Source organism: Pongo abelii, chromosome 13, assembly GCF_028885655.2.
Source record: "Pongo abelii isolate AG06213 chromosome 13, NHGRI_mPonAbe1-v2.0_pri, whole genome shotgun sequence".
Lineage (NCBI taxonomy): Eukaryota > Metazoa > Chordata > Mammalia > Primates > Hominidae > Pongo > Pongo abelii.
Window position 1 is genome coordinate 17,250,754 of NC_071998.2, and position 15,348 is coordinate 17,266,101.

The following is a 15,348-nucleotide window of genomic DNA, read 5'->3' on the forward strand; positions in this document are numbered from 1 at the left end:
CATCCGTGATTAAATCACTCCCACCAGGCCCTCATCTTTTTGTCATTTTCCAATCCCTCCAAACCCTCCCAATCTTTGTTACCCACTTCTGAACCTGCTTCTACTTTTTCAGGTCTCTCTATAGCAGGTTGGCTATGTAGTAATAACACAAAACCCGATTTAAGGGGGAACATTCAAGAAGACTTCAGAAATTTGCATACAAAGAAGCCCTGTGCTAATGGCCAAGACAAATGGAAAAAGGCCTTGAAGACATTTCGCAGCTCCTCTCTGCAGTTCTAATTTTCTGTATTATCCTAAGTAAAAGAGGTTTCATTGACTCAGGGTTCTGCAGGCTGTGAAGGAAGCATAGTGTCTTTTGTTTCTGGGAGGAGTCAGGGAGCCTCCTAATTATACCAGAAGGCCAAGGGACAATGAGCTGTCTCCTATGGCAGGAGTAGGAGGAAGACAGAGTGAGGAAAGAGGTTCCACAGCCTGTTAACCAACCAGATCACATGAAAACTCACTCACTGTCAGGAGGACAGCATCAAGGGGATGGTGCCTTATCATTCGTGAAAGATCTACCTGCACCATTTTATGACTAAATCTTTTTCCACCTAGGCCCACCTCTAACGTTAGGGAGTATAATTCCACATGGGTTTTGATAGGGATATAGAGACAAACCATATTATTCTGTCCCTGACCCCACGAATCTCTTGTCCTTCTCACATTGCAAAATACAATCATGCCTTGCCAGCATGAGTCTTAACTCATTTCAGCATTAACTCAAAGTTACAAAGTCCAAAGTCTCATCTGAGTCAAGGCTACAGCCTCTTTTGCCTATACGCCTCTGAAATAAAATGCAAGATCACCACTTCTAAGGTACAATGGTGGTACAGGCATTGTGTAAGCTTTCCAAATCCAAAAGGAAGACATTTTCCAGAAAGCTTCTTATTTCTATCTGAGACCTCCTCAGCCTAGCCTTCACAGTCCATGTTTCTCTCAGGATTTTGGTCAACCATTTAACCAGTCTCTAAGATGGTCCAAACTTTCTCATCCATCTGTCTTCTTTTGAGCCCTCCAAACTCTTCCAACCTCTGTCCATTACCCAGTTCCAAAGCTGCTTCCACATTTTCAGGTATCTTTATAGCAATGCTCCAGTCCTCATTTGCCATTTTCTGTATGATTCATTTTGAAAAAGAGGTTTAATTGGCTCATGGTTCTGCAGGGTGGACAGGAAGCACAGGGCTTCTGCTTCTGGGAGGCCTCAGAAATCATTCAATCTTTGTGCAAGGCAAAGAAAGAGTGAGTTGTCTCACACAGCAAGAGGAAAACGTGCAGAGTAGGGAGGTGACATAGAGTTTTCAATGACCAAGTCTCATGAGAAGTCACTCATGATTGTGAGGACAGTAGCAAAGGGATGGTGCTAAACCATTCATGAGAGATTTGCCTTCAGGATTCAATCACCTTAGACCAGGATCCACCTTCAACATTAGGAAATATAATCTAACGTGAGATTGGGTGGGGACACATACTCAAATTGCATCATCAATCTTTGAATATAAAGACATCCAGAGCAGGCTTTATCCAGCCAGCTTATTTGAGATTCTTCACAGGGTTTGAGGTCTACAGCATATACACTAAAATATTCGTACTTCAAAAAGCAATAAAGTTAAGTGGTATCATTCTTTCAAAAGTTACAATGGTAGTGTAGGAATTCATAGCATGGTTTAGGTCACATTTGCTACTGTTTCTATTCTATCGCCATATTAACTGTTTCCTACACAATTCTATATTCAGCCGAGTTTCAATTGAGAACAAAGCCATCCTTGTACTACTGTCAATACCTGGCATCAGCTCTTTGCTAGTGTTATTATTCTGCTGTAGAAAGCATCCTTGAACTGGAAACAGTGCACAGTCGAGGATCTAGTCATTCAACACTATCAATTCCTGGGTGACCTTTTGAAAAAATAGTATCTCTTGTTGCAAGAAATGCTGCAACTGTGAGTCCATGTTTCTCACTGGAATTGGATGGAAGTGGTGAATTTCAGCCACAGTGTCCAAAGAAATGCTGTTCCTGTGATTCTGACATCATCAGCCTCTGCACCTCGGTCTTCCCTTCTGCCACATGTTGCCTGCTCTCCATGACTTTGGTAAGAGCTTCCTTGTGTATGTGGATGATGTCTGGGATGTTGACCTGGTGTCCCTGAGACAGCACTAACAGGTCCATGACTGGGTCCAGTTCCTGGATGGGCTGATTGGCAAAGAGCTCACCGACGGTGTTGAAGGCATCTCTAGTGAAGTGATGGCCTGGTCCAGCTCCAAGACCTGGCTGAGGCTGAAGAACTGGCCACCTTCTGATGCTCTTTCTTAAAGCCTGTCACCATAATCTGCTTGCATGTCAACTCATTGGCTGAGAAGTTGAGCTGAGTGCCCTGTGGTCCATCTTCTTGGTGAAGCACTCGAAGCCGTCAATTTTGCTCTCCCACTCTTAAAGGTTGAGGGCCACCTTGGGGGTGGGCTCAGGGTCAGGAAGAAGCTGGAATTCACCATCTCATCCTTCTCAGCCTTCCTCTTGCCCTGTCTCCAGGCTGTCTCTTCAGTGCTGGTGTGACACATCAGGAAGTGATGGAAGATGTGGCACTGTGCCTGCACCCAGAAGCTGGCCGTGTGGTTCATCCACCAGATTGGGCCCTTTCTGCACTTGAACATGGAGTCCTTCTCAACATGGCCTGTGGTCTGCCTCGTGGCACCCAAGAAGCCCACAGTGCTGTAGGAGCCCTCATGCATGGACTGGAGCCCCAAAGGCAGCGCACACCCTGCTCCTGAGCCTGCTGCTCATTTCCTCTATGTGTCTCTATCTGCAGCACAGTGGTTGCACTGAGGCCTGTGCATGCCAGGCAAGGCCAAGCTGGCTCAAAGAGCAACCAGCCACCTCTGCAAGGGTGTGCCAGGAGCAGGCGGGCCAGCCACCAGCCTCACTCGCTGCCAGTCAGGGTAAATCAGTTATTCTGCCCTGGAGGTAGGACCCCAGTGCCATCTGCTTTTCCTCAGGCCTCTGCTCCATCAGCCGTCAAGTGGCAGCCCCTCAGGCTGTGGGAACCTGGCCACCCCTGCTTCCTTGAGTGGGTGAGGCTGGTGGCTGGTCCACCTGCTCCAGGCACACCCTTGCAGAGGTGGCTGGTTGCTCTTTGAGCCAGCTTGGCCTTGCCTGGCATGCACAGGTCCCGGGTACCGACACCCTGCTCTGAGTGAGCTTGTCCTGTCTTGGGCCAAATTCTAACTCTGGCCAGGGCCACAGAAGGCTGAGTCCCCTGGGTGGTAATGCTGACTGCTGCTGGGGGGCCCATAGTGCCCCTCCCCTCCCAGGGCCACAGAAGGCTGAGTCCCCTGGGTGGTAATGCTGACTGCTGCTGGGGGGCCCATAGTGCCCCTCCCCTCCCAGGGCCCAGGATGAGGCCTGACTGGGCCAGGACCCTTTAGGTATGGATCTCGTTCCCTAGCAGGGGGCCTCTGTCCAACAGGTTGGATGAGAAGATGCTGCTGGTTGCCAGGGTTGTTCGGATGCCACGTTCACCCTTCCCTCCAGGGACATCAAAGTTTCCAGCTTCCCCTTTGAGAATGACTTCCCAAGGCCCAGGTGCTATCTGGGGCTGCAGGGCAGCTGGCTGCATGCTGCTCTGGCTTCTTCCATGTTGTGCTGGTCACTACCCACCAAGGGGGGTCAGATGCAGGCACCAAGTAGGGCGGTTGTCTCTGGACCTGCGTCTTGGTTATCATGGAGCCAGACTGGGCCTGGTGACAGGGCCATGATGGGGTTGTCCTGGTGGTCCTGGGGGTGTCCAGAAGAGATGCAGAATGGAATTGCTGCAAGGATGAATGAGATGACTGTCAGCACAGAACAGGCACCTGGTGAGTGCTCAGGGATTACCCTCAGTAGCTGCCCAGAGGCCAAAATCACCCACTTGATAGTGACTGTCCCCAAGACAGGAGGAAGAGAAGAGAGCAGGTCCCACTCACCTGAGTCTGATCAGTCAGCTATGTTGAGATGTGCCTCTCACCTAGAAAACAATCCTTCATGCAGAGCCACTCACAGAGACTGCTGTGTGTCTCTAACTGCTCCAAAACACAGAGGCGATGGGAACTCAGCAAGAGTGACATCGTGGGGTGACACAACCCACCACAACGGGAGCCTGCTTGGGTCAAGAGGGCCCAGTGTCAGTGTCCTCTATCCCCTGAACTGACATGTGTGCATGCATTGTGTTTATGGATGCGTGTGTGTGTGTGTGTACATATGGGTGTGTTTGTCTTGCTTCTCCGGCCGGGCCTAGCTGCTCCACTCACAGGTGCACCCAGGTCCTCATCACTGTCACCACCAGGGCCCAGGGCCAGGATTAGAGCCTCCCACAGGTGCTCCCCAATTTCTGCCCTCCCCACCGAGGGTGGTCTTGGGGATGCAGACAGAGGAGGGGCGCCAAGCAGAGCAGAGAGGGCTGGCACCCTCTCTAGGTGGAACTCAGGTCATGTGTAAAGTTGGAGGTCTGCCAAGCAGCGCTGAATTCAACACATCTTCTCACATTCTCTTTCCAGCCACCCTCCAGGGTGCCTGACTCACCTTCCCTACAGATGGAGGCAAGGAGACTCCACAGACAAACCCCCTGCCTGAGGTCACACATCAGCTAACTGGCCAGGTTCCTGCTGACCAGGTGCCCCCAACGAGGCCCCTAATGAGCACTCCTCCATTGACGAGGTCCCACTGACCAAGTCCCCACTGACCATGTCTCCCTAACCAGGCCCCCATTAGTAGGCCTCATGGACCAGACCCCACTGACCAATTTCCCACTGACCTGGTCCCCACTGACTGGGTTCCCACTGACAAGATCACAATTTATCAGGTTGCTGCTCACCTCACCCCCACTGAATAATTCTCCATGGATCAGTCCCCAGCTGACTGAGCCCCCTTTGACCAGGCTCTCACTGACCAGGCTCCAAGCCACTAAGGCCCCACACTGACCAGACCCCTAATATACTGAATACACCCCACCGACCAGTTTTTTATTGTTTATATTCCAATCAATCAGGCCCTACTAATAAGACCACCACTGACCAGCTCCCCACTGACTAGGCTTCCAATGACTAGGTCACAAGGTACCCACTGGGTGAGGCCTTCACTGAGGAGGCCACCGCTAACCAGGTCCCTGTGATCAGGTCTCAACTGACCAGGTCCTGATGGCTAGGTCATCTCTGACCATGGTCCACTGATGAGGCCCTCGAGCAGCTGTGTTCAAAGTCTCATTACAATGCCGCCATCAGCTCACAGACCCTCCCTCCCTGCATGTGTGCCCAGGGGTCAGGCCCTGGGGGTTTTCTTGGGCCGCAAGGCCTCTCCTCCAAGACACAGGGAGAGAGTCAGCCTCAGGCTCCAGGTACCCAGCTTCACACTCACCCCGCAAGGCCCTCTGGGCCCATCTCAGAGGAGACAATGAGGTAGCCTGGCTCTGCCTGGACATGCCATCTTCCCTATTCCTGAGTGTCAGAGTGGGAAGAAGGGAGGGACATTTGGCAGACAAGACACCCTGTGCTGCTGGGTCTCCCAGGGCCCTTCCTGCAGAGCCCTGATCTAGAGACACAGCACAGAGGCTGCAGGGAGACAAATCAAGAACCCTTGAGGCTGAGCCAGGGACCACATGAGGACTGTCCCCAGACAGCTAGAAGGCCCTTTGCTAGTTTCTTGGTACTTCAGTGGATGTGGCAGTGGTTCTTCTGTTGGGGACTAGTGAGCGCGTGATGGGAAGGGCTCGCCTGTGCTTCCTCAGTGGCTCCAACTCTGCTTCTAAGAAAAATTACTCATTCTCGGGCTGCTGCAGAGAAAATACAACATTAGTTTAGAACACCTTGTGCCAGAAAGTCAAAAAGTGCTGACAGAGTAATGGGGACAAATCAAAAAGACATAAAGTCAGCTTGAAATGTCTACCACTGGCCTAATCTTGGGGAACTGGAGCACCAGAATCATGAGCTTTCCCTTCTCCTTTATTTATTGGTTTTATTTCTCCATGTAGAACAAAGAAGAGAATAAGAAAAATAATCATCTGGCAACCATCACAGTAATACTTGTTCAAACACGTCGTCCATGAAATGCTTAATCTAGTGGGTTTTGAGGAGTAACCAGATATTTACAGAGCTTCAAAGTATCTCCACACAAAATACTATTGAACTACAAAAAGAAAATCGTAACATTAGTATGGACAAACCTGGCGATACTCTTTAAGTCTCCTACTATATATGGTAATAAAAACTGTAAAATGCAAAGAAGCCTTCAATGACCTTTACTAAAGGATCAATGATGACTTGGTTGTTTGGCTGTTTAAACAGCTGACATTCAGGCAATTTGAGTAGGCCAAACTCAATAATACTGGTGTTCATTTGCAAGATCCACTTAAAACTTAAGGAGGCTAAAAAACATCATTTAAAATAACATAAATATACATCATATATGATATGAAAATATTCTACTTTAGTAAAGATTGTGATGTTTTATATTTTATGAGAAACCATTAAAATTTCATGTAAATAGCCCAGTAATAAAGTTTCATGATCTTTTAAATCATACAACTTTTCCTTAAGATTTTATGGTTAAATATTCTCTTCATTAGATGTGGCTTACCAGCGGATTCTAGAGAAGAAAGTAGACGGGAGCAAGTGCCCATCACAGCAAAAGCTGGAAAGAAAAAGAAAGGATTATGTTCTTTACCTAAAACATTTCAGTTAACGAAGTGTAAGTTTAAAATGTAGAGTTGAGAACGTTATCAGAGTTAATAAGAATGAGAAATATGTACGTGAAATTACAATACAAAATTACTATTAAATCATTTACACATGGCATTAATTCCAATTGTGGTTAAATATCACAGCTTTTTCATTCTTCATTCATGTATTCAACAGCCACGTGCTAAGGTACTAGAGCCAGCACTGGAATTACAAGATGAAGATGGCATGGTCCACCTCCCAACAGTCATATGCTATAACCTAAAAGACAGGCAGGTAATGTCCATATAGAGTCATAGATACCATGACAGGTATACAGCAGGGCACTACTGGAACATACAGAAGGGACATCTATCCCACTTTTGTGTCAATATCATGGGCTTTCTGGTGGAGGGGATACATAGGTTGATGACTGAAGGATGAGGAAAATCTTGCCAGATAGAGGGAAGAGGCGAAGGCAAAGATCCTGAGGTAACAAAGAGCCCTGCGGAGTTCTACTCTGTCCACTTTGGTGCTAGAGCAAAGGGCAGAATGCAGTAAGTGGCGAGAGACAAGGCTGAGTAACCTGACAAGAATTACACTGACGTGGGTGTTTTTATTTCATGGTGAAATTTTTGGAACTTTTCCTGAGAACAGATGTAAGCCAATTGATGCCTTTGTTTTTGGAGAATCGTTTCAGTGTGCTGGCTGACAGTTCCATGAGGATGGCAAAAGTAAACAAATTGTAGAGCCAATAAAAAAGAGATAGATCCACTTCTTGGAAATTTTTTAAGCTATGGAACATGATGATTAATGGTGCATAAGTATACTCTTCACTGTGAAAGTTTTTATTTTCACATCTTTCATTAGATGTGTGTAAGAAAGATACTGAACGTAGTGTCTACTAACCCAACAATGAAAAGGAATGCCATTTGCTATTTACACTTTATTACTAAAATAAACCTAAATTTAATTAATACATTTTGGCAACATACTTTTCTTTGTGTCTGTAATTATTTGTTCTACACAGTCCAGCTCCATCTAAAACAAGTAAAAAAAAATAATAATAATGTTTAAGTTAAACAAGAGACATTATCATAAGATTAATATATCACTTACAAAATGTGACCTTTAGTATTTTTAGTGACTAGACATAACACGAAGTTTGCTTAAATAGAAAAATAATCACATAAGTAAAATTTCTACTTATTCTAAGTTTAGATAATAGAGGATGTATCTGTGTAATGCTGTTTAGAGTAATCTGACAAAAATAGATAATATTGGTCTATTGGATATACATAATTTTAGAAAGGTGGTGTTTTATTAGTACAAAGGTTAAACAATGGCCGGGCATGGCAGCTCACGCCTGTAATCCCAGCACTTTGGGAGGCAAATGTGGGCAGATCACGAGGTCAAGAGATCGAGACCATGCTGGCCAACATGATGAAACCCTATCTCTACTAAAAATACAAAAATTAGCTGGGTGTGGTGGTGCATGCCTCTAGTCCCAGCTACTCAGGAGGCTGAGGCAGGAAAATGGCTTGAACCCAGGAGGTGGAGGTTGCAGTGAGCCGAGATCATGCCATGGCACTCCAGCCTAGTGACAGAGTGAAATGCCATCTCAAAAAAAAAAGAAAAAAAGGTTAAACAATTAAAGTCATATTTTGCAATGAATGCATTGCTTTGAAATTCTTAGCAAAACTGTCCTTTATAAAAGTTTAATCCATGTTTTACTTCAATAAATTTTTTCTTAAAAAGAAATTTATATCCTTTACTTACTGAAAAAAATATGTAAAGTTTTCTTTTTTTTTTTTTTCTAGTTTGTGTTCTAAATTAAAGTGGTACCTGTGTAAGTTTCTTCCAAAAATCTATTGAGGAATGCTGAGGTTTGGAGTACAATTGAACCCATCACACAGGCAGTGAGCATAGGACCCAAGAAGCAGTTTTTCAACCCTGGCCCACTCTGTCCCTCCCCATTCTTATTTCCCAGAGTCTATTGTTCCCATGTTTATGTCAATGGGCACCTAATGTGTAGCTCCCACATATGAGTGCAAATGAGATATTTGGTTTCTGTTTCCGTGTTAGTTTGCTTAAGATAGTGGATTCCAGCTGTATCCATGTTGCTGCAAAGGACATGATTTTGTTCTTTTCATGGCTGCATAGTATTTGGTATATATGGAATTTTCCAATCTACCTTGGATTTTCAATCTACCTTGGGTGCACCTGGCTTGACTCCATGTCTTTGCTATTGTGAATAGTGCTGCAATGAATATACATGTGCATGCATCTTTTTGTTACAATGATTTATTTTCCTTTAGGTATACCCCTAGTATAGTAATGGGGTTGCTGCATGTGGGATTACAGGTGCCTGCCACCACGCTTGGCTAATTTTTGTAGTTTTAGTAGAGACAGAGTTTCATCATGTTGGCCAGGCTGGTATCAAACTCCTGTCCTCAGGTGATCCGCCTGCCTCAGCCTCCCAAAATGCTGGGATTACAGGTGTGAGCCACCACATCTGGCCAAGCACAAAGCTTTTAACAGAAAAATGGAAATGAACCTTTCAGTGTTTTGTTTATTTAATTCATAAAATGCACTTATTTTGGGTTCTATTAAATAATAAATATCTATATGTTGTTAAGTGTTTGGTTGCCTGTCATTCACTTGTGATTATGGGTGGAAAGAGTTAAGTTGGTGCAAAGAAACTTTAAAAGTGGTATGGGCTGGGCACAGAGGCTCATCCCTGTAATCCCAGCACTTTGGGAGGCTGAGGTGGGTGGATAACAAGGTCAGGAGTTCGAGACCTGCCTGGCCAATATGGTGAAATCCCATCTCTACTAAAAATACAAAAATTACCCAGCTGTAGTCCCAGCTACTTGGGAGGCTGAGGCAGGAGAATCACTTGAACCCAGGAGGTGGAGGTTGCAATGAGCTATCATGCCACTGCACTCTAGCCTAGGCAACAGAGCGAGACTCCATCTCAAAAAAAAAAAAAAAAAAAAAGAAAGTGATATGAACCACAGACAAACTACAATCAAGTAGAGTAAGACAAAGCGTTTCAAAGTATATCATCAGTTATTAGGCAATAACATGCATTTTCTAAAACCTAACTTAAATGCAGCTTTTAAAGAAATTTTAAATGTGTCAGTTTAACCACATTTATTGAATAAAGTTAGCAAATGTGTGTCTCTTGAAAATGAGAGCTCCAGGGAATTAAAAAATGTAAAGTTTCCATTTCCTTTCTGTGTTAACACAGCTAATTATAATCTTTACTTAACATGCATAAGTCAACAGAACAACTCAGTATTTCACCAAATTATAAACAAGAATTATATTAAAGAAATGAAACCCAAAAGAGAAATGGTCATATAACTAACCTCATTCAAGGAGTTCTTGCAGTTATTTGAAGTCTGTGGGTTTGAAGTAGGAATTCTTATGGCCGTTTTGGGAATATATTTTCTGTCAAGACCTATACTATTAAGATTTTCAACACAAGGTAACTCTGGGTCTGGCTTTGTACGAAGAGTGCTGAGAAAATATTTCATCCGCTGTTTCTCCATAAAGAGCTTGGTGCTGATCACTGCTATTTTCTTATCCGATCTGTAAAGAGAGCAAAGACAAATGCTTAGTATTTGATTTTTCCTTGAATGATTCTTAACGACTTGCATTTTTAAAAAAGTTGCCCTGAGAGTAAACCAAATTACCCGTTAAACAGTGTTTTCACACGAAGATGTGTGAGAGCATACCTCTTGTAAGTAACGGTAATTTTAAAATCATTCTAAATAAGTATATGTGTTTCTAAGGTGATTTCTTGAACAAGCAGTTCAAAGTAGACAGGCAAGAGAAATGGCTATCAGTGATGTACGGCTCAACAGGTAACCTAGCTGCCTTCTAAAATAGCTCTACTTATGAGATTCTAAAGATTCCTTTAGAAATACCTGTATTTAAAGGGTAACTATGTGGGAAAATGATTATGTTAATTTGCTTGACTATAAGAACTACTTCACTATAAATAATTATATGAAAACATCATGTTGTACTCCTTAAATAATGTAGATTAAGAAAATTAAAATGAACAAAAATAATCTAGAAATACTTGTGTTTAGTAAACCAGTTTCAGGTTTCACCCTTGTACATTTCCCCTATTACCTAAGAACACTTAAGTATTTGGCACTGAGGAATAACTCAGAGCAGCAACTCCTGGGGGAGAACTAGACTGGTTGGTTGATGATCAAAAAGAACTAAAGCATCTCTGAAGGCAATTAGCCCCCAGCACTGTGACCAAGGCACTGGAGGTGGGGCTTGTTCTTTCTGCTTCCACACACCCCTTCAGGCTGAACAAGGTGTTGTTTTTGAACCACCTTGTGGATTACACTTCTTTTCATTCCTGTGATAATATTCCCTCTTTCACAAGGATGCCTTTATGTAACACCTTGAAAATGTTACACCAAGAGTCTTTCTTGAGGCACCCTCTAGTGATAACACCTAAAGATCACACTCAAACAGTCCCTGCCTGAGTGCCAGGATGTGCCCAGAGTAGCAGTATCACTTGACACTTTGGGTTTAGGTTGTGATCTACCAAACAATAAATTAAACTCATTAATATTCCCATTTAGGGAAATTCTGACAAGTAATTTTATAAGAAGATCACTTTATTAATCATAAAGCTTCAAAAATACTTAGTGAAAAAAACTAACAGGTCAGGTTAACTACATGAGACTTTTCAGGGGAAAAAAAGCCACACAAAAACAAAAAAAGAGAAGAGAGACAGAAACTATCCTTGATGAACATTTTAAAGGTAGGATTATTTACTAACATTATTTTCCAAATTACATTATCAAATTAGCATTCACTTCCTACTGATCTCCTGAAGCCATCTCACTAAAAATTATGATTTCAAAACAAATTAATGGGCTTAATTCATTTTCTATGAGTATATGTTTTGACTTACTTCGTTAATTTTTTTGACATGGAATTGTTAGCTTTCAATGTTACTGCAAAGGCTTCCTTATATTCTTCTAATTCAGTTGTAACCTCTTCATAAGCAGTTTTCATTTTGGAGAATTTACATTCCACATCTTTAAGTGTGAGTTCCTTCTTTTTTAGTGAAGCTGTATTATCCTTGTTTAACTGCTCTAATTGTTTTTCATATTCTGCTTTTTCCTAAAACAAATGAAAAGAATACACTTTTAAAACAATTATAAGTTAATTACCATATGTTTGTTGCCTTTCATTTTGAATCAGTGATTCGAAGAGCAATTTTAAATATGTTAAAAAGAGGCTAAAGCTTAAAATATTTATCAGCAATATCAACAAAACTAATAATTGAATTCAGAATTGTCTGATTTATAAAAATTTGATATCATAATTGTGTTACTGTTAATGTAATCTGGTCCTATAAAAAGTAATAGAATCCATTTATAATTTTAAAAAGTGAACAATGAACAATGTTGCTTAAGACCAATTCAAAAGTATCATATAATTTCTAAATCACAGTTTTCTCTTATGCCAACTGGTCTTAATCATCAAATTCCCCCTTTTACTCTATAGTGAGAATCATTACTTTGAAAGATTGATTTTGTTATAATAATAATAATGGAAATTTAAATATTTAAAAGGAAAAAAGTCACTTTTTTCTAGAACTCTACAAAGGAGATTGCCCTAAGAGAGGCAGAGGAAACACAATATATACATATCCAAAATACAGTTTGCAGTGAAATAAATGAAAGCCCATTACAGATAAACTTACCTGATTTTAAAAACTAACCTGTAAATGGATTTCTTCTAATTTTTCTATTGCCTTCGTTGCCCTTTCATCCAGCTCCGATTTATATTCTTGTACTTTACCAAGTTCTACCATATCTTTTTCCATATGTGTCTTAAGATTTAATACTTCTTCTTCCAACATCTTTTTATCCTTCTCAAGTTCTTCACATTTCTCTTGTACTTTTCTCATAGATAATAACTCCTGATGAAGAACTTCATTGTCTTTGGCCAAAATGACACATTTTGAAGACACAGCTTCCTTCTCGGCCATAAGATCATCAAACTGCATGAATAAAATAATAGAGCTTGATAATGAAGTAGGCTGAGAATAATCTAACACAAAACCAATAGCAAGTTTTGAAATGCATTGACTTGCAATAAAATGTTATCTATAATGTAGTAGATTCTTCAAATGTGAACGCTTAAATTACTCAGAATTTTAAGAACAAAGTTAAAGCTACCATGAGTCACAAAAATATGCTTTACTGTCATCATCTTTCCACAGAACTTTTGCACTTGCTTTTACTTTTTTTTTTCTGATAATTCGTTTTTGTTCCTCCTTAAATTGCACTAAGTTATCTCTTAGTAAAAAGTGTCTAACCACCTTCCCTCATCATCCTTCCCCAAAATTTGTCAAAAAAACTTTCAGAGATATCATATTGAGTTATTTAGGCCAAAGTCAATAAATGGCTCTCAGAATAAGACTTTGAAAATAATGTAATACTCTATGCTAGGCATGGTGGCTCACACTTGTAATCCCAGCACTTTAGGAGGCTGTGGCAGAAAGATCACTGGAGGCCAGGAATTTGAGATCAGCCAGATCAACATAGTGAGACCCCCATCTCTACAAAAAAACAAATTTAAAAAATTAGCCAGGCATGGTGGCTCAGGCATGGAGACCCAGCTAGTTGGGAGACTGAGGCAAAAGGATGGCATGTACCCAGAGTTCAGGACTGCAGTGAATTATGACCACATCACTGCATGTCTGCCTGGATGATATACAAAGACCATATCGCAAAAAAACACAAAATAATGAATCCTGTAAATAAGGATTCTGATGCCATAAGCCTTTCCCTAAACCGCAAACGTTTCATGCTAATTTGAATTGCATTTTAAGAAGTAATGATTCTTGGGGTAAAGGCCATAGCATACAGCACCCAGAAACTAATCCACGTATTTACAGCCAACTGATTTTGGAATAAGGTGCCAAGAACATACATTGGGGAAAGGACACCCTCTTCAAATGAATGGCACTGGGAAACTATCCATATGAAGAATGATACTACCTTTCTATCTAACACCATATAGCAAAATAAACTCAGAATCCATTGAAGACTGAAATGTAAGGCCCAAAATTATCAAACTATTATAAGTAAACAGAGGGAAAATGCTTCAGGACATTAGTCTGCACAAAGATTTGTATAGGTAAGACATCAGAAGCATAGGCAACAAACAAATGATAGACAAATAGTACTACAACTGAGTGAAGAGAAAACCTGTAGAATGGAAGAAAACATTTTGAAGCTATTCATCTAATAAAAGACAAATATCCAAAATACACAAGGAACTCAAACACCCTGACAGTAAACAAAAATAATCTGAGTTCAAAACTAGGCAAAAGATCTGATTAGATATTTCTCTTTTTTTTTAAGAGAAAAAAAAGAAATACAAATGGCCAATAAATACATTTAAAAATGTTCAGTATCACTAATCATCAGGGAAATACAAATCAAAGCTACAATGTGATATAATCTTGCTCCATTTCAATAAATGGCTATCATAGAAAACACACAAAAAAGTGCTGGTGAGGTTTCAGAGAACAGTAAACTCTTACATGCTTTGGTGGGAAGGTAAACCAGTGCAGCTACTATAGAAAACAACATGAGGTTTTCTCAAAAAATGAACAATGGAATTGCCGAGGGATCCAGCAACCCCACTACTGGGTATTCAGGCAATAGAAAAGAAAACAATAGATCACAAGGATACTTGTCCTCATATGTTTATTGTAGCACTATTCACAACAGCTAATGTATAAAATCAACCTACATGTCCATCAACAAATGAATGGACAAAAAAATTGTGGTACACATACACAGTGGAATACTCACCATATAAAAAAAATGAAATCCTCTTACTTGTAGCCACATGGATCAGTCTGGAGGATATTATGTTGAGTGCAGACACAGAAAGATAAATACTGCACATTCTCACTCATGTGTGGGAGCTAAAGAAAAATTGAGGGCTGGGCAACATGGCTGATGCCTGTAATTTCCTACCACTTTGAAAGACCGAGGCAGGAGAATCACTTGAAGCCAAAAGTTCCAGAGCAGCCTGAGCAACATAGAGAGACATCTCTACAAAGTGAAAAATCAGACAGGTGCAATGGTGCACGCCCATAATCCTAGCTGCTCAAGAGGGTGAGGTCGGAGGATCACATGGGCCCAACAGTTTGAGGCTGCAGTGAGCTATGATCAAATCACTGTCTCAAGTCTGGATGACTACAGTTGCCTAGAGCCCAGACTACACTAGCAAGACCCTGTCTCTTAACAACATAAAAGCTCATAGAAGTAGGAGAGGGGAGTCTGGTTAATGGATACAGAATTACAGTTAGATAAGAGGAATGAGTTCTGATGTTCTGCGGCATTGTAGGGTGAATATAGTTAACTATGATTTATTGAATATTTTTAAAAAGCTAGAAGATTTTGAATGTTCGCAATTCAAAGAAATGAAAAATCGTTGACGTAGTAACAAGTAGTAAATATGCTAGTTAGCTTGATCATTATGCACTATATAAATGTATCCAAATGTCACTCTATAGCCCATAATTATGTATATACATGTCAATTAAAACAAAAGAGAATCTAT

At 41.5% G+C, this 15,348-nt stretch overlaps 1 protein-coding gene across 5 annotated transcripts in view; it reads right to left on the bottom strand.

Moving 5' to 3' along the window:
• The window catches only part of LOC100451088 (ankyrin repeat domain-containing protein 18A-like), a 69,335-nt gene that overhangs the window by 15,611 nt on the left and 38,376 nt on the right, over window positions 1–15,348 (bottom strand). For 2 of the 5 annotated variants that reach the window (XM_054519668.2, XM_054519666.2), the window contains exons 13-20: window positions 12,485–12,766; window positions 11,669–11,880; window positions 10,095–10,317; window positions 7,716–7,761; window positions 6,641–6,694; window positions 5,423–5,837; window positions 3,997–4,037; window positions 3,692–3,843 (exon numbers count right to left, since the gene is read on the bottom strand). In XM_054519668.2, the coding sequence (XP_054375643.1) occupies window positions 5,824–5,837; window positions 6,641–6,694; window positions 7,716–7,761; window positions 10,095–10,317; window positions 11,669–11,880; window positions 12,485–12,766 (831 nt within the window). In that variant the 3' untranslated portion in view covers window positions 3,692–3,843; window positions 3,997–4,037; window positions 5,423–5,823. Of the gene's footprint in view, window positions 1–3,691; window positions 3,844–3,996; window positions 5,838–6,556; window positions 6,695–7,715; window positions 7,762–10,094; window positions 10,318–11,668; window positions 11,881–12,484; window positions 12,767–15,348 lie in introns of those variants that run through there. The other 3 variants (XM_054519665.2, XM_054519664.2, XM_054519667.2) reach the window with 2 other exon arrangements.